This window comes from Channa argus, chromosome 10 (assembly GCF_033026475.1).
Source record: "Channa argus isolate prfri chromosome 10, Channa argus male v1.0, whole genome shotgun sequence".
Lineage (NCBI taxonomy): Eukaryota > Metazoa > Chordata > Actinopteri > Anabantiformes > Channidae > Channa > Channa argus.
Genome location: NC_090206.1, coordinates 17,610,142 through 17,638,138, shown reverse-complemented (window position 1 = coordinate 17,638,138; position 27,997 = coordinate 17,610,142). Strand labels below are relative to the sequence as shown.

The following is a 27,997-nucleotide window of genomic DNA, read 5'->3' as shown; positions in this document are numbered from 1 at the left end:
GGGCACGGAAAAGCTTTCAACCTGGAGTCAGTGAAACACAACAGAGATGATGCACATAATGACCGACACAGGAATCTGCGAGCACGGGCTGAAAGGGATCCAACGATGCAGATACCGCTCAGTGCAAGGAGGGTCTGCATTCATTACCGTACAACAGTTGCTTACAGCTAGTTTGTCTTTGTGCTGCGATCATAGGCGGTCCACAACATTTGAATTCATCTGCTCTGATGTAGGCCAGCAAATGTATTCCGCGGTCCGCACACACGCAGTGGGCAACGCCGTTCAGACGAAACAAAGTCAAGCCTGAGATTACCTCAGAGAGACAAAATAACAGCCTCGAAAAAACCAAATTATTCTGTTGCCGGTCAGCCTACTGTCCAGCTCAGAGCACACAAAAGACACACGTCCCAATGTCACATGTGAAAAGTGCACAGTGAAGCCACATGAATTCGGAGGCATTGAGGGACTCACAGACCAAGCACGTTTGTCACCGGTAGAAATATCAGCACGGTGAAACTCTGGAGAGCTCCGGGTCGCTCTCTCTCTCCCTCTTGGTGGAGATGGCGAGCAGTCACCATAATGAGAGAAAGGCAACTGGCTCTCAGGTGATCGGTCGATCCACACACGGCCGCGGGGGGAACATCTCTGTCTTTTAACTAAATACATCGGAGGACAGTGGTTGCAATATCTCCAGATGAAAGACGGATGTTCTTTCTTTTCTTTTTGGGAGGGGGGCATTATAGCAAGTGACAGAAGAACCCCCCACGCACACACAGTCCCCCCGCAACGGGTGGCTGCCTTGGCTGTGTCGTAGGAGCACAATGTGGCACTGTGTCACATCTCCGCCTGATAAGGTAAGTCAACATCAATGCAAAGCCACACAGAAAACGCGGAGCCAAACAAACAAAACTCCTGACGACCATCGTCAAGCCACGAACGCCCGACAAAGTACCCCGAGGTTTAGTCCACCGGTGGACGTTTTCACAAAGAAAGACCACAGAGACTGGCCACGCCGAGTCACACGGAAAAAGTAGCCAGCTGAACAACTAAAAGACGGGTGGGCGACACAACTTATTACACTGCTGGAGTGGCCAATACAAGGCGCAAACAATATATTTAACTCCACTGACCAGCACTGCCTCCACCACGGGAAGGGTTTGAGCTCTGCGCAGCGGAGTCTCCGCGAAGCCCTCGCATTGCTCCCGGTGGTTTACATGTTGAGGCAGGCTAGTGTTATTTATCCCCGGCCGACCTAATGTTCTGAGCTCGCGTCTCCCGTATCGGCCATTTAGTGGACTGACTGAGCCACTTCGGCGTTGAAAGGCATTCATTAAGCCCCCCGACCCACCAAGCTTCTCCTCTCTGTCCCCCTTTGAAGACACACACTCTCTCTCTCCGTAATACTGAATAATTCCCAGGCTAATCAGCAGTCGAGATAAAAGATGTCTAATGACACAAACAGTTACAAACCCGCTCGTCCAGATGGCATGTGAACGACGTACAGGCACGACTCGGATACGGCGGTGTTCAGGCTTTCGCCTCTGCCGTCCGTGGCTGTTCACCAATCTCGACGGTTTTCGGTTCTAAAAGTCCGGGGGGCGGGAGGGAGGAGGAGGGGAGGGTTGGGGGGGTCGTCAAGACAGTCCGTTCCGTATCTCCAGTCTCCAGTCTGGTGGGAGAGAGAGAGAGAGAGGGGCAGAAGGGTGCACAGTGACAGCATGGGAGATGTAGTGCTTGGCTATCCACGCCCAGGATTAGACGCTGGAGAGGCTGGGAGGGGTGAGGACTGCAGGTACCGGCATGCAACGCGAACTCCAGCCGCTCAAGGGGAATGGGGGATCGCGACCAAAGAGTGTAACGGTGCGCTAAACTGAAAAGGCTTATCGGGGTAACGAAGTAAAAAACTGTATTTTTGAAAGCAAAGGAGGCTTCGAGTGTCACTGACCCCGTGTTTGCGTTTCAGTGTCAGTCAGGTCAATTAACAGAGCAGCGGGTTGTGGTTGATAAACGGCACTGCCAAAATACAAGAAGAGAAGAGTGGGAGAGGTTTGGGTCCGTTGCAGGGGTATAAACACGAGGAAACAGGACTGTGGGTGTTGGAGGCTCTCCTGCTGCATGCTGTAGGCTGCAGACTGATGGAGCAGCTTGGAGAAGATGGAGGGGAACACCAGAGCCTTCTCTCCTGGTTGCGTGAAGGCTTTTAAAACGTTTAAACATGTGGGGAGTGTAATCTTAAGTGAAGTTTTGGAAATTTCTAAAGTCTAATGAGGGTTAGCTTCAAATGGAGAGCCACCAGCACTGACCTCCATCAGTTCAGTGGTGTAAGAAGCCCTGGGGGGAAAATCATTACAAGGTTGTTTTGAATGCTACTTGTGGCTTTACTGTATTCTTTCTGGCTGATGGTAAATGAGCTGTGTAACTATTTCCACATTGTTTTGCAAACAAAAAGTGATATTAGGAATCTGTAGAGCCAGGATTATTATCTCATCAACATACTGCCATGAGATTCTTAGTATTACTCATTGAAAATATTAAAATACACAATCTATTTAAAAATAACTAAGAACGCAGTCCATAACAACTGTACTCCCTTGGGTTTGTGTTAATAGTTTTGTTGATTCATTATGATTGACAACAATGTGGGCTGACTACATCCCAACTCTACTGAGTCCAAATGAGCCATGTGATTTTTCATGAGCGTCTTGGTTTGGCCAGGATTTTGACTGTATGAAGACATTTTCTCAGCAAGACCACAGATCATCATGATGAATATGCACAACAACAGAGCCACTCATGCTGCAATTGAGTTCACTGTCATTATCTTGCAGTCTAGTGTGTCAAAATCACATTTCCTGTTATCACGTCAGGTTTTAACTGGATTCAAACTCATGGTTTTCGACATAAGTGGCTCAAGCCAAAGTCAAAGCAAAATTTGGATTGGCTTATGAATTTCAATTTATCATTCAGTTCTCTGCCAGACAATACACAAAATCAAGACATGCTAGGCCAATTCACAACAGCCAAAGCCCTTAACCTATACTAACAATAGTCCATACTTCTCACAGAAAGCGAACAGATTAGAGAATAAAAGAGTCGGGAGGGAGAAATGTGAGGCTCTAACAGCCACAGGGGTGAAAGAGCTTTAAAGCTTTATGATGTACAAAGAAACCTCTGCTTGAGGTTATATCATATTTACATCATGCTGTCATTTGTAATTAAAGAAAATCGACCTAACGTTTAACTTTTTCCATGTTTTCACTTTGAACAAACACAGGGAAACACACAGTCAGCGTTTCAATCTACCGTTAACTGCTGGAAAACAAACACAAATGAGATGCTAAGATTAAATGAGGACCAGCAGCTCTCATTTGTAGTTATGAGGTGACTGTCAACTGCCAGTCATAAACGGGTACACAGATACAAGTTTGGAGATCAAATGAATGTGAAGAGCAAAGGATTTGCCGGGGAGATTCTCCCCCAAAAGATAAACAACCACAGGATAGCATATTTAGCTCAGGCACATTAGTTAAGCAGTACGGGTTACCTTTCGGTAATTGGGACACTTTTCTTACCTGAATGCTGAAAGCAGCGCAGGCCTGCTGTTTGCAAAGGTATCCGCTTCTTCAGGCCAAAAATTTCCTACTTTTCTAAACACTTGTGGTGAGGAAATAACCGTGCACGCATAGCGAGGCTGACATCGTCGTGTAACTGAAAGAGTTTGTTTACTACCATGCACGACCCGCGTCGTCCCTGATCAGCAAGGCGGTGCAGGACAACGACCCAGTCCATCCACCGAGAGCAGTACGAGCAACTATTTCGCTGCTTTCCTATCGCGGAGCGGATCGGTTTGGTGTGAGCCTCTAACATGCCCTACGCCATTCGCTCAGTAATGGCTGCGTACAAGCAGGCAAATCGTTGACAGATGGCCAAATGTAAAACCGGGGAACCAAAAACACCAATCAGCGAAAAAGGGGACGCCGTGGAGAACCGAGTCGGCGTGAAGCGGGAGTATCACAAAGTCGGCAGCTGACACATCGCATTGTCTCTGAGCCGGGGTAACCCGGAGACCTCAGCGACCGCGCAAGAGCTATCCCGGTAGTGACCGGCTGCTCGGGGCTTCACCAATTATAGACGAGTTTTGGTTCACGAGCTCCACATCGGATGACTGAAGCTGGGAGGTTAAAAAAAACTTGTTATGCATGCAATTATAAATCTCTCGAGCGGGGATGTGGTATTCCGCACATGCACTGTGATAACTGCAATAGCACAGATGAAGGCACGTCGTTTATTTCGAAGGCCTGATTTTTTTTTTTGTGAAGTGTCCTCTTCAAAGTGGGCATACATGGTCATCTATCTGTGAGTCATATTGGAGATTATCGACCCCATTAAGGCCGCCATGGTTTACAGCGACGAGGATGTCCCGTCTAAGTTCGTGGTTCACCTGGTCAACATTGAATGTCGAGGCTGGGAGGGCGGCGGGGGTAGGACGCTGAGTAAAAATCAAGCGCATTATTCTTCCATCTTGGTAGAAGTAATGAATTATTCTACAACAAACGAAGAGGATGATAGCAGCCGACCACAGACACGGTCAAGGATGGTGGTCTTATTTGCCAGGTTAATGGATGTTCCGATGCGCCGTCCAGATGATGTTAAATACATTTCTGAAATCGAAATGCATCACTTCAGATATAGTTGGTGTCGGCATTTGGGGAGACGACTGCATCCACAGCCGACACGCACGGACAGCAGACTCATGTAGGCTATGTCATCTCGATACACAACTTGGCTCCCCATACATGTGACACGATCCTACATAATGCCGTGGGATAACAGCGAGACAACTACGGTAGCTCTTGCAAGACACCGACAACTGGAAAATACAGATATCCAGGTCAAAGTTTGGCAGAGTTTTACTCGCCCTCAATAGCGTTGTGCAATGCCCCCTTTAATGCCCCCTGCTCGCCCGTAACGCCTTTGTTATTAGTAATCGCATGGTATTGCACCGTCTTACCTTGCGCTCCGAGCTGTACTGCCACAAAGCCTGCACACAGCGCAACAAGCTATTGTTGTCTACACAGAGGCTTCCGTGCGGGGCCAGGGATGTGATTTTGAAGTAGAATGAATACAGTATGCAATATTGGCTTGTCCTCGCGATCTTCCCTTATTGCCAGTTTTCGGTCTGCAGCAGCTGGAGATGAAAATCGCGCACCCTGGGTCCTAGCGCCGGGTAAAGCCCTACAGGTGAATAACAAACACACTGGTGCTCGGTGGGCTCATGTCTTTGATTGCAGGGGACTTCGCTGGAGTCAAATAACAGTCCTTCTAGGACAGACGTCCCTGCTCATCACACTCAGAAATTTAACAAAGACTCACTTAAAAGGCCATGAAATAAATATTAGAACTGCACTTTATTTGCCATTTGGACTTGTGCACAATCCTGTACATGCCTTTTTGTAATGCATTTATCTGACCTCATTTTCAATGTGGCAACCCATGTTAATGTGGTAATATAAGCATATAAGTATTTAAATTGTCAAACTGTAAAGTGTAGTGTTCAGTTCAAAGTTCCCTTGAAAAAATGTTTTGTAAGTTTGTTTTGCTTTATTTTAGCTGATACAGATGCATTTCTTTCAATACTGATTATCTGCATATTTGGAATCCAACCTGATATACAGCATATTTATTCATTTGTATGTGACCCAGTTACACATTTCAGACATATGCTAAACAAATTATAACTGGTCACGCAGGTGACATGTTTTTGACATCATAGTTAGAAAACACATCCTGCACCACATGTTTGTCTTGGTGGGTTGCTTTCTATAGTCCTTTAATATTGTATTTTTTGTAGCGAAGTGTCTGTAAAATTATTGTGACAGGAAGCTCTAAACATGAGTTAAACAGCATTTTGTTTCATGTCTAAGTAAAAAATGAAAGCTAGTTGCACTTTTCTACGTGTGACAGCACTTTAGACTTTTGTTTAACATGGAAAATGTTGCTGCAAATACAAACAAACAAAGAAACGTAAGGTGTGTTTGTGTCTGTGGCTACATATGAGAAGGGGGGCTTTTAGATGAGTCTCTGTTAAAAACTACCTCTTTGTATAACACAGACATGCAATACATGCCACCAAACCCCTGTACAGTATTGTTACTTTGTTAAATAAATCATAAATTATAAATATGTTTGAAACAACTGTTCAGTAAAGAAATCAAAAACAGCCTTACTTCGTTCTCGTGGCAACAGACAAACTGTTAACAAAGTACGAACAATGAAGTTGAGCAAAACAATCACACACACACACACACACAGAGTAAGTCTAATAATTACCAGGGGCACAGATGCACCTAAAGCCGGGAACATCCAATTTTATTTTCTTTCTTTCTTCAATTAGTTTGCTTTTACACACAGCCCTCGTAAAGAAATACCTGGGCTGTACACCTATGGTAAGGACACCCTGGCTCTCTTTAGAGGATTGTAACGTGACATTAGTCAATGAACAAATCAGGACTGCTGTTAGTCAGTTAAAAGTAATTTGCTAGGACAGAAACTCCAAATGGGTCACGGGAAAACCAGCAGGATGTGAGAATACATAAAGAAGGAAGCAGGCAATGGTCTAAACTCAGGTAGAGCATGTCTTATTATGTCTTAGTAGCGTTTTGAAGCTCCTCTGCAGAGTAAAAGCTGATTCATGCTCTTTTACTTTAGGGTAGGTTTAGTATAAGTTTTGACAATGTAATGTGTTAGGCCCAGTCCACTACTGGAACTAATTCTCAGAACATCAAATTCTGGTTCTGGTTAGTTTTTCCACTGTATTTTTCCATCTTCCTTTTTGTGCTGCTCAGTCTTTATATGAAGATGGGGCTGAGCCCCTCACACGAACACACTCACGCACATGCGGCAGGGCAGAGGACATAAAGTTTACATCTAAAGTGATTATACATGCTTGCAACAAAATCTAGAAAGAATAGTGACTAGCAATTTTTCAGACAGCTGCTGAAATATCAAAATGCAAACCTGCAGACAAGAGATATCATCACCAATTACCTGCTGAAGTCTAAACCAGAAGTATATTTGATGATAATACAAGAGATGTGACAATTTAAATAGGACCCACTTGATTTAAAACTACTTCTTCAGGGGTACCAACATTTAGTTCCCAGAACCTGTCTCCAAAGACAGAAAGACAGGAAGAAGAAAGTGAAAACAGAAGCAGAACCCAGGACAAGTAGGGAAAACAGGTTGGTAAGCTCCTGTAGTGGAAAACAGTCAATGAGAGCAAGGTAAAAGTAGCTTTCTCTGCTTTCAGACAAAGACACCATCACCCATTGTGAAGAGTACTCCGTGACCCGTGCACACCTTCCAGACACCATTACAGTCATTTAACTACTTGAAACTACAGTTTGTAATTTTTTTCTCATGTGTTTAGTACATGCTTCAAAAAAATCTTCATATATAGAGATGCTATCAAAGGCATCTGTGAGCCAGAGCTTCCACTGTAATTTATACAATTTGCAGCAACAAATCAGATGTGAATCAAATACATCTGATTGGCAAGCTGTGTCAGAAACCCATTTTAAGAAAGGGTCATACAGAAGGGTCACAAGAAATTTGTTCCAACCACAAACAGCAACAAACTGAAGAGATCACAACAGATGTTACAATTTTTTTTTTTTTTTTGACCTTTCGGCTTATCCCGTGAGTTCAGGGTCACCACAGCGGATCATTGTCCGCATGTTGATTTGGCACAGTTTTTACGCCGGAGGCTCTTTGTGACGCAACCCTCCCCAATTTCTACCGGGCTTAGACCGCCTGGACCCCTTGGCACTGCACAGCTGGGGAAGGGAATGGGCTGTTAGGGGTTCAGTGTCTTGCCCAGAGACACTTCGACTAATAGCCGGGACCGGTGATCGAACCACATACCCTGTGGTCCGTGGACATCTGCCTTTACCAACTGAGCTCCACCCTACACACAAAACAGATGTTACATATACAACAAAAAGTAAACTCCTTCAATTCAGAATATGTTGGTGAACATTCTCAATCCTCCAGGTTTGGTTATCTGGAGAATGAGTTATGTCAACTGCACTTCTTTTTTCATGATCGGAAATTATAGACCTCCAAGTAGCTTCTTTAGTCTTAAGGAAAGTTGGCTAAAGGACCCAGTTCTATCCTCTAGTGTGGGCCTTTGTTTCTCACCTGGCCTGAATAGGCTTGTTGGGTGGATAATAGAGAATAGAAGAGTAGGGTGGAGTCTTGATATAACGATCATGACTTTTGACACCCTATATCCCCCTAGGAGCAGACTGTTATGTGTGGCCTCCTTGGTGGATGTGTGAAGTGGTCTTAATCTTCCAGGGGATGGATGAAAGGGCAACGTGGACGATGAGGGACAGATTGTGGGCCCCTCATTTTAGAAAAATATTCTCCATAGCCTCTTTAGCCTGTTTCACATATGAACCACGGTCAATGTCAGCAGAAATCTGTTCCAGACATTGTCCATAGCTAATTTCTCCGGACATTGTCCGGAGTTTATATGTTAAAGACTATAATGTGAATATATAGCTTCAAATATTTATCTCTTATATCATTTGTCTTCTCTGTCTAAAAGGTGTAGGTTTATGTCCTTAAGTGTCCTTCCGACGTAGGTACATTGCTGATTCTGGTCCTATGGTGTTGCTTCTTCTATGCTGGGCCTTCTTCCTTTTTAGAGGCTGTGTTGTTTTTCTACTCTGAATGAATACATTTTATTTAGAAGGGTTATAGCAGTGATACTCCAAATGATAAAAGCTGTAAATGATAAAATGAACTGATGGAGAGAGACAATGAGTGTCCAAACTGTTGACAAAGGGGCAATAATGAAAAAGACAAATTTTATTTTTTAACCAACCTAATTGGTGTCATTTAGTATTTGATGATCAACGTTTTTGTTGTTATAATCACTGCTTGTATTCGCATAGCTCTCAAGACACATTGTCATTGTCATGTTTTGTAGTTTTTTTTCTCCAAATTTTGTAAAATATTGTGATCATACTCTTAAGTGCCAAGCTGTTGGGGACCACCTGGTCTTTGTGGAGTGTCCTGCACTGTTGGCTTTTTAGCCAATTTCGCATTGCGACTGATTGCCCAGAGTTGCGTTTCACACATGTAACACACAGCGGGAGACTGTCAAAGTCAGAAGCGTCCTCATGGGAGAAATTCCACCTGAGGAGTCAGAACGTACAGGAGGGACAACACAATGGAAAAATTAGGCTGTAGGAAAGGGTGTTTTTTTACGAGCACATCAGAGCCAGCAATACTCTGAACAAGACTATGTAAATGTGGCATAATTAAATCTGCGTTCTTAACAATAAATAATCAAGTTTCTACGTTTTAAAAATATTTAAGTTAGAAGTTAATCTGCATTTGTTCAGAACACAAGACATTTTTTCCTTAACAAAATGTTTTTAAGTGATCCCCGACAATCATCTTAGGTGCACACACACAACAAGCAATTTATCTAGTTGATTTTAATCTGTTTAAATAAAACTGCCTCCCCAGTGGGCCACTGCCCACTGCTCATTACCTGTCACCTCAATGAATCAGTAGCTGAAAGATACCAATTCACATTTTCTTCGCCCACTTCACCCTCATTGGAGATGTTACTGTATCTTCCAGCTTCGGATTCACTGAATTCACCTGATCCAGGTAATCAGTAGGCAGGGCAGGGGACCTTGACAGCCAGGACTGAGAACGCCGTGCAAGATGAGGATGTGAACCAAAAACATTCTCTAAGGTTCATAATCTCAAGGTCATCATGCAAGCATGAAAGCCAAACAGATGACAATATAGGTAGTTACACTACTCTCATTTCCACAAGTTCCCAATGCATGTCATGTCACTCCTAGCACATTTAGAAAAAGTTAAGTAGATTCCACTCCAAATTTTTTTAAATTGGAAACTTAAGCATGTTTAGTAAGATTTCAATAAAAAAAATAAATAAATAAAATAAAATAAATATTTGAAACTCTTAAAGTAGAGCACACACAGAACAATAACTAGGGAAAAGCTTGAATATTGTAGACTTTATTAGCAAAATTAAGTAGACTTTACTACCAAAAATAATTTCTTACAAATGGGAATTTGAGTAAACAGAAAGACTAGAGTCTTGCTTGAACTAATAATCTAATGCAAAAAGTTACCTTAATTTTTTTGAAAGTATGTCATGCGTGTTATTTTTATCAGTGTAAGAAATAAAAAGATGCTGTGCAGTCACTTAGTAAAAATGTCGTCAACACACCGATTCGCTCACTTTAAATGACAATTCGTGAAAGAGCAGCATGCTCCAGACATAGGCTTACATGCATAATAAAGACTTTCTACTAGAGGGCTCTCAGGATAAAGTCCCAGTAATCTCGGGACCATCTCACTTGGACATTTGCATTCCCATATACACTGCCCCAGGATAAAGTCCAGACAATTTGAGGATTCCACTGCATGTGTGAAAGAAGCTTTGGATTAGTTGTTAAAGGAGCAGTACGAATTGCAACATTTTATCACACACATTGTTGAAACAGCTATTAGCTGCCCTTGGTGAGTGAGAGTGATGTGAAAAGATTAAACTAATGGTGTTTTGCTTACAGTTTGTATATACATGTTCTATCTACTTTCTCTTCGTCAGGCAAGTGCAGAACATGCGTGATACATGCAAGTTGACTAATATCTTTGCGGTATGTTCAGGTGCTACTTGTTGGCCCAGACTAACCCAAAATGAGCAGATGCAGCAGCTGATCTTTAGCTTGGTGTATCATGGCCCCAAGTCCATATGCACTACTAGCCAGCTGTGTAGAAAAGTTGCATTTTAAGTTTTTTGATCAAGGCACACCCTTCAAACCAATCAGAAAAAGTCAATTATTTCTGCTTAGCCAAGTTTTGTAGCAGTCTCATTTACAGTAATTTCAGAGTACCTGAAGTACTGAGCAGAACACAACAAAACAGGGAGAGGGAGGGCTAAGCATAACAGATTGATTTTAAGTCTCAAAGGTTATGTACTGTAGTGTTTACTTAAAATACAAAAAGTGTACTTCTCAAGGTATTCAGAGCCCTTCACTTTAGCACATTTTGTTGTATTGTGTTAGAAATTTCATTTTAATTTGCCATTGGCAAAAGCATCATTTTGTCTGTCTCTCTACACCAAGGCCCATATTGACAAAGTGAAAATAAACTGAAAGTTTGTTTTATTATAAATCCAAACGTGATATGATTCATTAAAAATATTTTGAGCCTTAATTCACTACTTTATTGAAGGACCATGGCAGTACATGGCACATCTCGGAGGCTTTCTGGGTGAGTCTCTATAAGCTTTGCAAACCTGCAAGGTGAATAATAAAGAGCCAAATAATGAAAAGAGAAGTTGAAGAAACTAAAAACACACTTTAAAATAATGGCAAACATTGTGGCAGGATAAAGTAAGTGAACACTTTGGTTTTCTTGAAAGTACAGCATGTAACGTTTTTGAATATTTTTAAACCAGGAATATGCTCCTCCTGTCACCCAGACTCTAGCAGCACTGTACTGTGGTTTTTGAGTGAGATGGAACCTTCTAACCAAGAGAATTTTAATTCTGCTACTTGACTACTAAGTTTTGGTACATTTTCATTGACTGTAATTTCATGATAATGATATTAATGATTTCAGAATATGTGAAATGCTAACCAGAGTGTGGGCCAGCATAGCAGAGAAGGAAGAGGGAGCTGAATGGATTGATTATGATTCTCTTGCTGGCCTAACATAATAACATAATCAAGAACGATCCTTTATATCTTTATTGAAAATACCCATGAAACATTCAAAGTGCTGATGAAAACAATTTGGGAAGAATATGTAGAACTATAAATGGTGTAAAAAGGGAAGTCCAATGTAAAAACTTCAGCCTGTGTCAAATTTACAGTGTAGGTCTTGAGTAGGTTCTTGGTAGCTGCGGATCCCACGCATACACTTACACTGTAGCCTGACGTGCACCTCCCCAAAACGCCCCAAAAGTATGTGTCGTGGCAACTGTGAATGGTCCTTTTGGTCCTTCTGCCACAATCAGTTCAGTGGTTGTAGGGCCCATCTCCTTCCATGTCTACCATCTTTCCTGCCTTGCAAAAATTTCAGTAAAAGTAACTGCTGTTCAACAAGTTCAACTGCTGTTCAGAACAAAGTAAGAAAAGTAGTGATCAGTCTGAGAGTTTACAGAGTACGTACAATTGCAGCTGATCAGAGGCACAGCAGCTGCAGACTCATCTACAATATCCAGGTCCTGTACCTAAAGTCACAACAACAACAGACATTTGCAAAATAGAAACTTGGCTGAATGATGTGGCAAATAGATTAATTGTTACTGACCTGACAGACACAGAGCTCTTTCTTCAAACTGAGTGTGCAAGGTGTGCACTGAAAACAACTCCAGTGTTGAAAACTACTTTCTGCTGTCACTTTCTCTCTCACTCGCACTGCACTATAAAGAGATTTCTTTCCCCACTTGCAGACAGGATTGTAAAATCCCATGGATGTAGAATGAGAGATGGACAGAGTGCCACCTATCAGACATTCATCTAGGTTTTCCCACTGGCCGCTCATCGTACTGCAATTAAAAATCCCTAGGGGTCCTATAAAGCATTGTTTTCCATTGACTATAGAGAATGTGAATTTATGTCACACTGTGTTAAAAGATAAGAGCACTGTGTGATGCATGTGCCCAACCTGCTACAGTGGTTAAAAATGGCTACCTGCGTAAATATTGTTTAAACTGTTAAAATGTTATAGAAATGGTTCAAAGGTAAGGTGGCACACCTGCACTGACCAACTTTGACAGCAGCAAAGAGCTACCTTTGCAAAGCTTTTCAGAGTTATTACAGTGAGTCCCAATACAGATTTCAACTCACCAACAGAAAGGCAGGGGGATCCTCTCAACATGGTGCATGAAAAATGAATTCAACATTGCATTGCACCTACTTCACATTAACTTTTGTCATAAAAAAAGGCATATGTAAAACTTCTGACCACCAGTGTGCATTTGCAGTAGGTTCCACAGAACAGAAACAAAACCACTTGCCAGAAAACTTTGGCTTATGTGGCAAGCGACCAAGTCATGGGGTGCCATCTTTGAGTCTGGTACTTAGCTTTCACAATACATTCATCATAAAAACCACATAAGGATTTCTGAGAACAAACTGTGGATGGAGAACTACGAGGTTTATGAGGGGAAATCTGACAGATTATTAGCTAGCAGATTATTAGCTAACATATATGATCACTTATCTAAATTTGACTAATAGAGGGGGTATTGTAATGGGTGAAATGTTTTTGTTTTGTGAGTGTTGATAAGAAGACTGAGCATGAATTAAGAGGTTAAAAAATTAGCCAATTAATTGATTAGTTAATTGACAGAAAAAAATGTCTGTAAAAGTAGTTATCCTGTAAATGATTTATCATGCTGAAAGGCCCAAAATGCTCTAGTTCCAGCCTCTCCAGCATAAGAAATAGGTGATTTACATTACACTGTATTGTAATGCATTTTTTGTTTTTTGGTTCTGACAAAATAACCAATTTTAAGACATTAAATATGGCTTAAAATAAATGTTACATGTTTGTTACTATTATTCTCAACTTTAAATAATGTTTGAGCATGTTTTGTATGTAAGTTAAAGGAGAAGCCTGTGGAAAACAGTAGATGTACCGTGTTTAATTTTACTGTATATCCAGCCCACATACAGTATGAATCTGCCTTGTATATTAATTCTGGCCTGCTGTGTTGGAGCCAGGATCAGTGAGAACACAAGCTCTGGCTGCATCTCAAGGTGTGCTATTGTACCCCACGATAAACAGATGCAGCTGTCATCCCCACATTTTCAAACGCAGCCTTTACGGCCCTTACCTCACTGGCACCTAAGGAAGCAGGAGCACTACAGTGAAAGGGGCTAAAAATGGAAGAATGATGCTGAAAGCACACTAATTCAAGAGGAGTGAACAATAAACTCACTGGTGTAAAATTTTTATGCCTTATTTAGTAAAATCATGTTTTAGATAAAAATGCAATAATTGATTTCAAAACCCACTGCAATAAAAATGGGAAGAACATTTGAGCAATCATGAATAGAATCTTAAAAGTTTATCAGTTAAGGAGTTTCACATGAGAAAGTATTCACACAGTAGGCAATTACTTTTGTATAAAAGGGGATACATACATATATACTGTAGACATCTCAAAACACAATCTCAACTCCGAGGTTTCGAAATGTTGAACTCTTTGATGCAGAAAACACAGCAGATACACTCACAGATACAATTGCAATGTAGAAAGTGAGCCTTGAGTTTGGAGAGCATTGATTGATCAACCTTTTGGTGCAACCACAATGCAAAAATACAAACAGATGACAGGTGACAAGCTACTGTAGTGCACAATATAAACATTAAACATACAAATTAGCACCTAACAGCTGTCGATACATTAGCCTGTACCTTCGGTGACGTTTATACTCAGTCACGTTGTTTCCCTCCATTATGATATTTTACTTCGCTAAAGTCACACACAAGCAGTTGAGCATAATGTGTATGGGAAATTACATATATAACATTTTTTTTCGGTGAAATCAAAAGTTTCAAAATACACAAACTCGCTCTATGCTACGTGGTCAAGCCAAGTCAGCTTTTTAAACTACAGATGCAAATCCCCACTCAGTATGTTAAGCTCCCGCACGGGGCGGGCTGGAAACACGGACAAATGCAGGCGAATCATCCAGTGAGACCTAGATCGGCTGGATGGTAGCCACCGTTAGCTGCTGTGTGAGCAGCCATAAAAGTAAAGGCTCCGCTCGCAGCAGAACCGAACCACCAGCAGCAGCAAAGACAAAACGCTTTCAAGCGGAAAGACAGCGGAGAGTGACACAGACCGATATTTTGATTCGGTAGGCAACAGCCTGCAGCCATGAAGTAGAAACACAAGCTTCACATAGCAGGAAGGCGGAAAATGTACGATGTCCTGTTAAAATAATTACGCAGAGGCAATACATCGCTAACGAACGAATACCATCATGAACCTGTATAAACACATATGTGAATTTTATGGGAACAGACATCAACTGGTTCCATAGTGTAGCGGTTATCACGTCTGCTTTACACGCAGAAGGTCCTGGGTTCGAGCCCCAGTGGAACCACGCTTTCTTTTTCGATATGACAATGCTTTCTCATAACACATGAAATGTGCGATTTACAGAGTAATTTGTATGACTGGTACTGAAAGGCCCCTCCAGTCATTCACTTTTAAATTCACTATGTTTAAAATGATAGGTTGCACCTTGTGTTTTTTTTTTTTACACAAAAAGCCAGTTTTAATTATTCAAAATTCCTAAAGGAACTTCTAGAAAAACATTTAGATAAATATTGATCCATTCTATTTACTACTTGACTATGACGCTCATACTTATTGTGTGTAAAAGTTAAGGGCCTGCCTATCACAGTTCTGAAAGTTTATTAGACTGCAATTAGCTCCAAAGTATGCTGAATGTATGCTCAGATGTGCACATTTTACTCTGCATATTCAATATCATCCTTGTGACCAGCGACTAGAACACAGTGAAGCTAAGTGTAAGCAGTAGAGGGGACTTTGGATCTAGATACAATGGTAGTTACCTTTATTATGGCAATCAATGGAGTAACAATGTGACTAGATTCATTATAGATCTACATGTTGCACTTTCAGTCACCTAATTTTGACTGAAGCCTTTGTCTTATTTTCTTTGTTTTTCTTATTATCGTCAAAATCTATGAATTATCAATATATTGAGGTATACTGACTTGGACAGACCCAGCATTCCAACTCGCTCTGTTATGCTCATATTTGTGCCTCCAAATTTCTGACCTATTGTTTCAAGGTCCAAGACCTACACTGCCCATGGCATTCATTAAATAAATAAATAATAATATTAATCAATCTGAAATTCAGTTTGTAGATAAAGACATACAACTAACTAATTATAGGAAGGAAGCAACTGATGACACTTTAAATCAGAGATGCCCAGAGCGTAACCTCAGAGCAAATTAACACTAATGTCATGAACCGATAACTAAAATGCTATTTGTAGACTTAATAACAATGCAATTTTCCCCCTAGGCAAAGCAGTGTCCAAAATAATTTGAAGTAACCACAAGAGCCAAAATAATCCTCCAAAAATGCCTCACAAAATAAATGGCCAAAGCCACAACTGGCACCACTGATATTATACCAACTGCTGATCTACTGCCACAACTCTAGAAATGATGTTTGAATCTACAGCAGAGACAGTCAAGCAGCTTAAACACTGAAAACACAACTTAGCATCTAAAGACTGGAAGCAAGTCATAACTGTAATATTAGCTGTTATTACATGCTATGGAGTGTGAAACTGTAATATGAGATTCAAACAACGATAAAATATATTTACAAACCAATGTGCTGTTAATAGACAAAATAAAGCGCCCATATTTACTGTAATGCAGAAACATGTTGTAACAATGTGGCTCATTTGTGTGTTTGTAATAGTTAATCAAGATTAAGGTCTAAAGCGCAGACGGCTTTAGACAGGTTCTGCATTCACAGACCTTCCAGTGAAAAGATGCCATTAATTGTTGGTTTTACGCACTTTATGTGATGTGTTAAACATAACAAAAAATATAGAACATCCTCTGCCTTACCCCTTAAGATTTGCACCCAACACGTTTTACATATTTGTTCATAGAAAGGTTATATTATAGAAAAAAAACTACTTGACGACGTTGAATACCCAAACCTTTAATCATGCCACATATACCGTTTTCTTAATTACATAATGTTAACGTATGTTTGTTTCAGGGATTGTATTTACGTAGCGTTCGCTACTTTTTACCCTTCACAATTCGACTGCCATTGGACATGGGGGGGGGGGTTGTATAAAACAGGAAAATCGTTTTTCTTAATTTATCAATTAAGTACTTCAATGTAATTACACCACAGTGTGTGAACAGGTGTGTGATTATCTAGGTGTAAAAACACAACTTTACCTACAGGTTTTGCCTAACAGACCACTGACATCCCCAGCGTTCATTTTTAGTTTAAAACATTAACGTTAGCTAATAAGGAATTAGGAGATGAGTTAGCTAGTTAGCTTGCTGACTTGCCCTAAATAACTCACTGTAAAACACTGGAATCATGTGGAACATAATGGTCGTGTTGACAGACTTGTCATCGCGTTACTTCATACTCAAGAATTACCAGTTGTAATGTATCATATTTATGTCTGTCACGGTGCGAACAAGCAGCTAACCGCGGACAACAGCGCCATCTATTTCTTCGAACACTTTTTTCATCCACTTTGACCCTGTTTCTGCAGCATAGCTTACTTTAACAACGTAACTTTATTAAATGAATTATTGTTGAATAATTGTTGAAATCAAATGTATGTATGAAATAGTGTAATTCATCAAGGGGTTAAGAAAGGTCACGCTGTTGCTATTAGAATAGGGCCTTTTTACACAAGCAGATACCGTCTCATTTGAACATCCTGGTGTCACATTTATTTCTGTCCCCAAGATGGCGAACGTTGCTGCTGCTGCTGCGGCTGCTGCCGCTGCCGCCGCCGCTGCAAACAGAGACCCAGCCGTTGATCGTTCGTTACGATCAGTTTTCGGTAAGTTTGTTAGTGTTACTCCCTCGGGTACGAATGGTTTTATCCGTTATCTTCACAATAAGTCGATAAAGAAACGGATAATGAATGAAAGCATGCTAGCTGTGATAGCATGCTAGTTGTTCTGTTAGCTAGGGAACGAGGGACTGGACATTTAAGCTGAAAAAACAAATACTTGAGTGAAAAGGTGTAAAAAATTGTTATCGTAACTTTACTTATATCACTTACTTTAGTGGGGAATATACCGTATGAAGCCACAGAAGAACAGCTGAAAGACATCTTCTCTGAAGTTGGACTTGTTGTCAGTTTCAGGTGAGTAGAGGAAGGTTTTATGTACCAGTGTTTAAAGAATGTATATTAAATGTCCTTCATGAGTTACAGTGTTTTCTCTGGCAAATTTCTCTAGCTCTAAATTGTGCTTGTATGGTGTCTCTCTATTGTCTTCCACACATGGGTGTTAACTTGTTTAAGATCTCGAAAATTGAAGCGATGCACCAATAAAAAAAAAAAAAAGTAGGAGCTATGGAAATGTTAAACGCAAGCACAACCTCTCCTTTTTCCTGTAACTAATGTTTGCTCCATGACTAGCCCAGCTGTAAGCGGAACTGGACTGTGCTCTTTTAAAAGTCTGACTTTCCTAGGTGACAACACTCCAATCTTGTACACTTCTGTCATTCTTTTTTTTATTTTGGTGGGGGGACAGAATTTCTCACCTAGGGTTAGTGGAGTTTTTCATGACCATGTTTGTCGTCTTTTTCTTCTCAGGTTAGTATATGATAGGGAGACAGGAAAGCCAAAGGGATATGGCTTCTGTGAATATCAAGACCAGGAGACAGCGCTCAGTGCCATGCGGAACCTGAATGGAAGAGAGTTCAGCGGCCGGGCTCTTCGTGTTGACAATGCAGCCAGTGAGAAAAACAAGGAGGAGCTCAAAAGTAAACATTTGTTTTTCCTTGACATTATTTCAAATGCAGATGCTTTATTTCACTGAATTTGGAGATGATTATGAAAAGCTAAAGTTACATGCACTTTCTGTCACACACAGGTTTGGGAACAGGAGCCCCCATCATCGAGTCTCCTTATGGAGATAGTGTCCAGCCAGAGGAAGCCCCAGAGTCCATCAGCCGAGCTGTGGCCAGTCTGCCGCCAGAGCAGATGTTTGAACTTATGAAACAGATGAAGGTAGGCTGCTTTACTGCCTTTATTTAATAGAAACTATTTTAGCGGCTTCTGGCATGGAACATTTTCACATGTTGTATAGTTCTATATTTTAATTTATTTATAGACATTTTAAGCATTTTTGATGGAAGTTAACCATCTTAATCTTTCAGGTTTATTTCAACTGCTTGACTGTTAGTCAGCAATGGCTGGTCACGTACTGCTTTATAGGAAGTTGAGTGACATAATCCATAGCGTTATAAATCAGTGTTTGCAACCGGTACATCAGTGGTGTTTATTTATTATGCTGTTTTATGTATTCAGATGAATTGACACACAGATCTCTTTATAACAGTACATTCCCCCAAATGATGTTTTATCTTGCTCTCACAAATTGCAGTATTTTAGTGTCTTGAGGATGCTATGCTTCTCCTAGTGCTTTTGAGGTAGCTAGAATAAAATTTGAACTTAATGTCAAAACCAAATGTTATTAAATAAAGTGACGGTTGCAGAAATTTAGAAAATATTACAAAGTTATAAAGTTAAATGGAACCTGTATTGGGGAGTAATGTTGGGAATTGTTGTACTGTGTTTCTTTTCCTATATGGCACCTTTTATACTGTATGTATAATGCCACTCGTTCATTTTAGTCTATGACACATGTTTCTCCGTTTGAGTCATTTCAGGATTGCAACTGTATGCAGATGCTCTTCCTTGCCTTTCATTAAGAGAGGCTGTGCTGTACAGTCTGTCCCTCTCAGCTCTGCCAGAGACGCTTTATCTTTGCACAGCTGGCAGTCTGCTTCATTAAGCTCGAAGAAACGACACGCTGAAGACGTTTCTTCACGACTGAAAAAGTGTTTTGTTGCACTAAAGCTTGCGTTAGTCGAACAGCTCCATATGCCGATCGCAATCTGAGCTGTGAGGCTTTGATCTTTAGACCACAGATACTGTCGTATTGAAATCTGCTGCATTATTTGGTTAGCGATATGTATCTGAATCGTGTAATTCAGAAGGTACTTATGAACCTAAAACACAAAGCTATTCTTTTTGTCATTAGGAGCTCTTTTTACCTATGAGCGATGGGTTGTTTTTTTGTGTGCACTGTCTACATGTAAATATGATTTTTCTTCTCTGTAATGTCAGATTACAAGGTTCTGTTTGGTAAAAATGTGATTTATCTCCCCAGTTGTGTGTGCAGAACAGTCCCCAGGAGGCAAGAAACATGCTGTTGCAGAACCCTCAGCTGGCCTATGCTCTGCTGCAGGCCCAAGTGGTCATGCGGATTGTTGACCCTGAGATAGCCTTGGTGAGAGAAACATCGCATTGAGAATGAAAAGATTAGTCAAATCTTATTTGGTCTTACTTTTATGCTTGGTCAAAATAATATCTTAACCCTGGCCTTTTCGTTTGTCAGTATATCTAAATGTTAGTCTGCACTTCTGAACGAAAACAATTGTTTGACAGATGGGTTTTCCTTTTATTCAGAAAATGCTCCATCGTCAGACTACAGTTCAGCCTCTGGTTCCCAGTGGTCAGGGTGGAGGAGCACCACCTGTTAATCCACCTCCTGCACAGCCCAGTGTGCCAGTATCTCAGCCACAGCCTGGGGTAGGTAGAACAGTATTTTTCTAAAACAACAATCACATCACTCTTTGTTCAGCAAACTTTCCCTGCACTGAAAAAGCAGTTGATGTTACAACTCTGAGGCAGGTAAATATTGACCGGAGTCCTGCACAGACCATCTTTGTGTTTACCATACATACTATATACTTGGTTGGGCTCCTGAAATTCATTTGGCCCCTCTTTTTTCCGTCAGAGAATGACACTATCAATATCAGTTAAGTAAAGGACTATTTCCCCACAATACACCACCCCTGTAGGCTTCTTATTAGCTGCTTAAAATTTCAAACCACAACAGTGCAAGAGGACTCCATATATCTGGTAGTATTAGCAAATGATTTTTAAAGTACAGGTTTACATCTACACCTATATAAAGCTGTGATGCTGTGGAATTTACTCAGTTTAAATTAAAAAAGAAAAAAAACACTGCAAAAAGTATTTTTTTCATTTATTATATATAAAAATGCAACTTTATTTTTTATTTTTATTTTTTTTTGCATATCGTTTCTAACTTTATCCCACATGAAGGCCATTGCAATTTGTCTAAAAAGGTCTTAAAGTCTTAAATTGTACTTGTTCAATGAAAACATAATTAAAAAGAGGAAGTCAGGGGATGGATACAAGACTATTTCCACATGTAGGATGTTCACTAGCTACACAGGATTATCGGTGCAAATGCTGCCAAAGATGCACCTGAAAAATAGTGAATAAATTGTGAATAACTATGTAATTAATTATTACATAATTGTCCTAAATTTTTATTGAATTTAGAGTTCATGTAGAGATGTGTTCTACTTAAACACCAAAATACTTTTCTGCTGCTCAAAAAGCCGAATTAAAATTTGAAGGGAGGGGAATACTTTTTTACTGCCGCTGTTTTCTCCATTTAGTCCACAGTTTTCTCCTGTTTCCTATTTAAAACTTAAGTGAATTTAAATTCCAATAAACAGTGAGATCTTTGAGAATAGTGAGATTTTTTTGTGTTTTTTTTTTTATGGTGTAGAACCTCATAATTACCTCATAACCATTATTGTGACTTCACTGTTTTCTTATTAATATTCTGGAAAACGAACAGCCTGGAATGCATATCAATGGAGCTCCCCAGATGATGCAGCCCCCCAACATGGGTGTTGTCCCTGGACCAATGCCTGGACCAGGACCGGGACCAGGACCAGGAGCAGGACCAGTCGGACCTCCAGGTAATTATCAAAGTGTCTGCTTCGTGTCATCACCAGCTGAACTAGATGTGGTAGAGTCTTGTTTATTTATCGGTTTCTGTTGCATTGTTTCCCTGTTTTTGTTTTTATATATCTATATTGTTGATGAGATGTTTAACGTTTTAAAGAATTAGAGGTTTTTCATTTATTTTATGTGTGAGTATTAATGGCAGCATTGGACTTTGCATGGTTTCAACCTGGTTATTTGGTGACTCTCTAAATTGCCCGTACATGTGAGTTTGAGGGTGAATGTCTGTTTGTCTGTGTATTTTTCTCTGTTGATCCTGAGATAGACTAGTGACATTACCAGGGTGTACCCCACCTCTCCATCCCCCGTGACTCTGAACAGGATGAGTGGTTAATATTAATGGATGGATGGATGGATGGCTGGAAGTATTGTCTATATACTAAAATTGTAAAAATATTCAGATGCCATACTTCAGCGACCTTTTTAAAAAAATGTAATAAGTAAGCCAAAATTAACAAAGGTTTGTCTGCGGGCTGATCCTAAAAACAATCAACTGTTTAGTGCGAGGTTTTTGTGAAGTGGTTTTTCCAGTGAACCACCACAGTGCTATGTTTCCTGTGGAAAACTCATTCAAGCAGCATCTGAAAATTAGATTTGGCCAATCACAAAACATTTGTATCTAAAATTTATACTTTTTATTCCATTTAATGTCAAAGTGACTTCAGTAATGAAAGTGCTGTGGGCAGCTCAAATGCTGAAAAATAACTCTTACTTCATTGCCATTTTCACATGTCATGGCTCACTGGGATCACTAGGTGTCACCAGAGGCTTTTAATTTGTGGAGGTTTGTGTTGAGGATGCTGTTCCAGAAAGCCGATGTGTTTTTTTTTTTTTCGCAAAAATTTGGCTTTACTGTGCCCCTGTGTTTTTGTACCATGTGTCAATTTTAAGTTTCTAGAAGTTTCATTTTCACGCTTTGGTGTGTGCGTGCATGTACAACAATGCTCTAAGCATGCTTTGAAATGCTTTTTAAGTGCTGCTTTGCTCTCTTGAGTCTTGTCTCCTGTTCTCTTTACTTTAACGCTGGCTCAGGAAACCTTCAGCATTCTCCCACAGGATCGTCTGGGCAAGCTGCTATCGAGCGGCCTCAAGGTATCGCTATACTCCCTCAGTTCATGTCAGGTCCTAGGACTGTTATGGAATGACCACTGTCCATACTTACAGTACATCTGACAGTTAGTTTTAGTTTCTTCAGTTTTCTTTTAACTATAATGTGAGAAGGTGAACAGATGTTAAAGCTATTCTAAACAGATGGGTTACAAACGGTAAACAAGTAGTGAATCTTTAGGTATAGATTATTTAGGTTTCAACAGAAAACATAACTTGAAACAATTTGTGTGAGATTAAGAGATTTAATGTGATTTGTAATCTGAGCAAAAATCCCAAAACAGAAAATTGTACTGCTGTTAAGCCAGGTGCAAACATTTTTAATAGGTTAAATATTTGCACAAAACACAAAAAAAGCTCAGGATCAGAACAGTGGTCTAAATTGGGGCGACTGTGGCGCAGGAAGGTAGAGCGGTTGTCCACCAATCTCACAGTTGTTGGTTCAATCCCCGGCTCCTTCGGTCACATGTCGAAGTCTCCTTGAGCAAGACACTGAACTCCAACTTAGTTGCTCCCGGTGAGTGTTGGCCAGCTGCATAGCAGCTCCCCCACCGGTGTATGAGTGTGTGTGTGATTGTGAGTGTGAATGGGTAAATAAGAAGCAGTGTAAAGCACTTTGAGTGATAGAAAAGCGCTATATAAGTGCAGACCATTTACCATTTAAATTAACGGTTTATTACAAAGATGATGACGAACACTAAACTTAAACGGAGAGGAGCCATTGTTAAAAAAATATGTTAAGGAGTCAGCACACATTTACCTGTCGTACGTGCAGAGGTAGGTAGGTCAGCTTAAGAAAACAAAAAATACACTTGGTGCAGACATGTCAGCCTCTCTGTCTTCACCTATTTTCCAGTCGGGCTGGATTGTACTGTTTGATGGATATCAGTAAAAAAGCATTAAAAATACTTCCTGTAAGGGTGATAAAAAGAGAGCTACAGGCCTCATCAGCTAAGCACAGCGGGTTGGCTACTCTGATTGGCCAGTTTATTGGCTTGTGCCTGATTGACCTGTGGTTCGTGTACAGGTGTGGGCCATCCGAGTAGTGGACAGCTATTGACACTGGATAAAGTTGTAGTTCTGCCGAACTAAAAGTAAAACCCTCAACATTAAAATGCAAAGGGCAAGCTCTGACTTACATTTTCCATGAAACCGAAGGCCTAAAAACTGTCATGCTAGCTTGGCCCTGGGGGTTATTTTGCAATGTGCTGTTTGTGGTTTGGGAAAGTTGGGCAAAGACTCTCAACAATGAAGCCTGGTGTAAGAAGACCAAAGGAGACTTGACTCGCTGCAAGGTAGATGTTAAGAATCTTAAACTGGATGAGCCTTTAGCCTCAAAATTTATTCTTTTTACATTTTGTATCCACAGTGCTGTTGCCATGGCACTGTGAGTCATATTCGGGTCAGTCAGTAACTGGCATGACACGTCTCCTCCATACGCGTCTGCTTTCAGACATCATGGCTCACTGCACCTGGCAAAAATGAACTACGGCTTTTGTTTAGAAACTAATTCAAATTACCTTCTGAACATGTAATAATGAACATTCATATATTGTACATTAATTTGCAATTTTAAAAAAAGGATTTTTAGAAAGGAGTTTTAATTTTATTTATGACCAGATCGAGATGAAAATAATTGGAAATAACATGTATTCTCTGTTTTAATGGCAGAGATTAACTGTAGCAGTGCAGTAAGTGAGACGATATGACATCTTGCTCATAGAAGTAAAGGGGCTGTTAAGCCTTGTGTGATAGTTTGTCGTGTACAGATCTAAGCCTGCCATATTGGATTTTTTAAATTAAAATCCTTTAGCTTACTACTATGGGGTCTCGGTATTCATGTTATTAGACCTGTTATGGACACAGACAAACTTGCTCTTTCATCTTCTGTCTGCATACCTCCTGGTTAATTATGTTTTCATGGCCAAATTAGTTCAGAGTTTCAAGAAGCAAGTAGGAACATACATACATCCGGTTTACTGTGCATTTTATTGGAATATGTGTTCTTACAGATTTAGAATATATGTTCTCAATCTGTAACTTGCCCTTAATATAATTAAAACATGATGACTTTTTACTTCCCCTCGTACATTGTTTTCCTGGTTACACATGTCTCACTGTGTGTTGTGACATTGGGCTGTTGCAGGATGTTGTGATTACTTTAATATGGGCTTATGTCACCTACTTGGGTTGCTTCCTGACATAAACCACCATGGACAAGCACTCACCTTTTAATAGATGTCTAGTTTCCTTCATCTGGAATTTCATCCCATTTTAGTATTATATTTTAATATTTTAGTCAGTCACGAGACATTTGTTGGTCAGTGAATAGTATGTGCCTTAATGAATAATTTAATTTATTTTCTTTTTTTTCCTCCTAGGACCAGGTGGCATCCCCCCCAGAGGCCTGCTGGGAGATGGTCCTAACGATCCCAGAGGAGGAACTCTGCTGTCGGTCACAGGAGAGGTCATTGACCCAAAGTAAGAAATTTACCAATGTCACATTCCTCAGTAGAACAGGCTGTGGGGATTAGGGTTGTCAGCTAAGGCCATTAAAGATGTGATTTAAAGAGAAATTAAAACAATTTTAGTTTCAATTTCTCGTGCAGATTTACTGACTATTGTATAATTAGGGCTTTTGTTTGGAAAATAATGTAATGAAATCACCTTATGCTCTGTGACACTGCATTTTTCAATTGATAATTAGCTAATTGAAAAAATGTATAGTCAGATGAATCAGTTATGAAAGGAGTTGTTAGTTCCAGCTCAATCATGTTTTAATACTGTAGAGCACAGAATTCTGGAGGTGACAAACACTCTCCAATGAGCCTGTTTGTTTTTGCTATTTGCATTGTGAAAATAGCTGGTTAGCAGTTCACTGCTGCTGTGACTTTTCCTTTGCAAAAATTTACAATGACCGAGTGACAGACAAATGTCGCCTCATTACTCATGAACTGTTGCTGTCAACATGAACATCAGTAGCAGACATTTCCTGTGACGGCTTCATTATAAAAGGCCTCTTGTTTTTCCCTAGTGGAATGCTTTTATTTAAAGCCCCAGCAGAAAATGGATCAGTCTGATAAACCAAGCAATGTTAGTAGATATCTGTGTGTTTGTCAGCTGATAAACGTACAGAAATGTCAAAGACGTGAATTGAAGTTGTGGGAATAGGAATGATCCTTCCTCTTATGTTGAAAAATGTTAATCGCCGATGAAACACATTAGAGGAAAAAGTGCTGCACGATGGTAACCAGCATCAGACAGAGAGTTTGCTGTGATGAAGATCTGAATGGCCTATCCATTTGTGATTTTGATTTTATTTTGTATCTTTTCTATTCAGTCGGGGTTATATGGCAGCTCCACCACCTCACCAAGCCCCACCAGTACATATCCCCCAAATGCCAGGTGGACCCCCTCCCGATATGCGAGGACCTCCAATGGACATGAGAGGCCCACCCATGGGTGAACCACGAAATATGATGGGAGACCCCAGAGGGCCCCCGATGATGGAGCCACGGGGACCTCCAATGGAAACCAGAGGTACTGCTGCTCTATTAAAAAAAAAAAACTGTAAAAAACTATATACATTTCCGTTTGAATGTTTTAGGTACTAAACCCTAAATTGTCTTTTAAGATCAAACAAACATTAAGTGTGAGCGGTTTTGCTTCTCTCTGCAGGCAGAGACCCGAGAGCAATGGACGCTCGCGGGCCAGTCACGGGACAGAGGGTTCCAATGGCGGGAGCAATGCAAGGCCCCATTCCACATAGCATGGGTCCAAACCCTGTTCCACCTGCAAGACCGGTAATTGCTGAATCTAATGTTTTAGTCTGTTTTTTATTTTTGACAGTTAGTTACAAGAGGATGTAACTTTTATGTTTTAAAATGGGACTAGAAATAATACATGATCTTGCCAGCCAGTAGAAAGAAATGTTGTTTCCTGAATGTAATGTCATAAGGAAATTAATCTGTTCTCATTTGACTCATCAAGAATTTGTCTATGAATCAGAAAAACACAGAAAACATTTTAAAAGTCATGTCTATCTGCTTAAACTGATAGAATATTCCCCTTTAGATCAACTCTGTGTTTGTGTCCTGCAGGGTCCTGGAATTTCAGGTGTTCCCGCATCAGGTGGAGGCTTCAGCCCAGGACAGAGCCAAGTGTCCACACAGGACCAGGAGAAGGTGTGTGTCACTTTACTCCCATTATACCTCCGTGATTGAGGCACCATACCGAGGTTCATAATGTCAAAAATGTCACATTAAAGACAGACACACACCCTTAAACTTAAAATTAAAACCAAAACAGGCCCTTGTTGCAATCTCATTCTCTCTGCATCAGTGAGAGGGGAAACTGTAAATGCAGCAGACGTTACATTAAAACATTAGGTTTTAACACCATAAAAGCTTTTCTTTTATGTAGGTATTCTGATTCTGCTGTCCTCACACAACACCAATACATCTCATCGTTTTCTTTCATTTTGATTGTCATTGAAACACATTTAACTTCCAATTGTTTTTTTTAGGCTGCCCTGATCATGCAAGTCCTGCAGTTGACCCCAGAACAGATTGCCATGTTGCCCCCAGAGCAACGGCAGAGCATACTCATCCTTAAGGAGCAGATTCAGAAGACTGCAAGTGGTGCTCCTTGATAGTCCGAGTGTGGAAAAACCTCAAGTAAGAGGTGGAATGTTTTTCATTTCCTTTCCATCATGTCACTCAGCCTTGTTGGAAAATTCTGATTTATGAAATGCTGGCACACAGCAACTCGTTGATTGATGCCTGATGCTATTTTTTTATTTTTTTTATTTCAGGATCCTGATCCCATCACCTTCAGCTTGAACTTTAAGACATCTAACTTTTGTATAGTTTTGTTTTTGTTTCTTTAAGTTCAATTGTCTGCTTACTGTAGGAGAGTGTAAGACTGAGTTTGTGGTTTCAAAACACTTGAGGATGATGATTGTGATTTCATTTGTTTTCCTCCAAATCAGTCTGTTTTCATGAACACTCTTAAGACTTTGTGGATACTCTTTTGTCAATAAAACAACAACATCGCTGCCTTTATTCATTTATTCGAAAGGAGTTTGGCACATACAGTAAAAATTGTCATAACTAATAATTTTATTAACCACAACTACTCCCATATGTTTCATGGATGATTAACCAGACTTACTGCTTTCTTCCTCCTTTAGGTTTTACTTT

General features: G+C 40.4%; 2 protein-coding genes and 1 non-coding gene across 13 annotated transcripts in view; 2 read left to right on the top strand and 1 right to left on the bottom strand.

Moving 5' to 3' along the window:
• bcorl1 (BCL6 corepressor-like 1) overlaps nt 1–5,171 on the bottom strand; it is a 32,287-nt gene extending 27,116 nt beyond the window's left edge. For 5 of the 9 annotated variants that reach the window (XM_067518084.1, XM_067518077.1, XM_067518085.1 and 2 more), the window contains exons 1-2: nt 3,573–4,757; nt 1,471–1,669 (exon numbers count right to left, since the gene is read on the bottom strand). The gene's annotated coding sequence lies outside the window, so the exon portion shown is untranslated. Of the gene's footprint in view, nt 1–1,130; nt 1,394–1,470; nt 1,670–3,572; nt 4,758–5,011 lie in introns of those variants that run through there. The other 4 variants (XM_067518078.1, XM_067518080.1, XM_067518079.1 and 1 more) reach the window with 4 other exon arrangements.
• A 9,935-nt stretch (nt 5,172–15,106) lies between these two features.
• trnav-uac (transfer RNA valine (anticodon UAC)) lies at nt 15,107–15,179 on the top strand. Its single transcript has one exon. It is a non-coding gene; the product is annotated as a tRNA-Val (tRNA).
• Nucleotides 15,180–17,517: 2,338 nt separating this feature from the next.
• cstf2 (cleavage stimulation factor, 3' pre-RNA, subunit 2) lies at nt 17,518–27,852 on the top strand. 3 transcript variants are annotated; one of them, XM_067519244.1, is made up of 14 exons: nt 17,518–17,666; nt 17,897–17,975; nt 18,429–18,598; nt 18,709–18,845; nt 20,011–20,130; nt 20,310–20,432; nt 21,520–21,643; nt 22,722–22,781; nt 25,178–25,277; nt 26,137–26,336; nt 26,475–26,599; nt 26,897–26,980; nt 27,322–27,472; nt 27,610–27,852. In XM_067519244.1, exons 1-13 carry the CDS (start codon nt 17,570–17,572, stop codon nt 27,445–27,447), a joined length of 1,545 nt encoding a protein of 514 aa, XP_067375345.1. In that variant the 5' UTR covers nt 17,518–17,569; the 3' UTR covers nt 27,448–27,472; nt 27,610–27,852. The 3 variants fall into 3 exon arrangements, with proteins under 3 accessions (XP_067375345.1, XP_067375346.1, XP_067375347.1); XM_067519245.1 differs by having other exon boundaries at nt 27,322–27,479; XM_067519246.1 differs by lacking the exon at nt 22,722–22,781 and having other exon boundaries at nt 17,519–17,666.
• Nucleotides 27,853–27,997: the final 145 nt, after the last annotated feature.

Bases quoted from the DNA above. Each gene is read 5' to 3' on its own strand.
- cstf2 (XM_067519244.1), top strand. From the start codon at position 17,570: ATGGCGAACGTTGCTGCTGCTGCTGCGGCTGCTGCCGCTGCCGCCGCC. The intron at 20,131-20,309 runs GTGAGAGAAACA...CCTTTTATTCAG, and splicing joins TTGACCCTGAGATAGCCTTG to AAAATGCTCCATCGTCAGAC. The intron at 22,782-25,177 runs GTATCGCTATAC...TTTTCCTCCTAG, and splicing joins TGCTATCGAGCGGCCTCAAG to GACCAGGTGGCATCCCCCCC.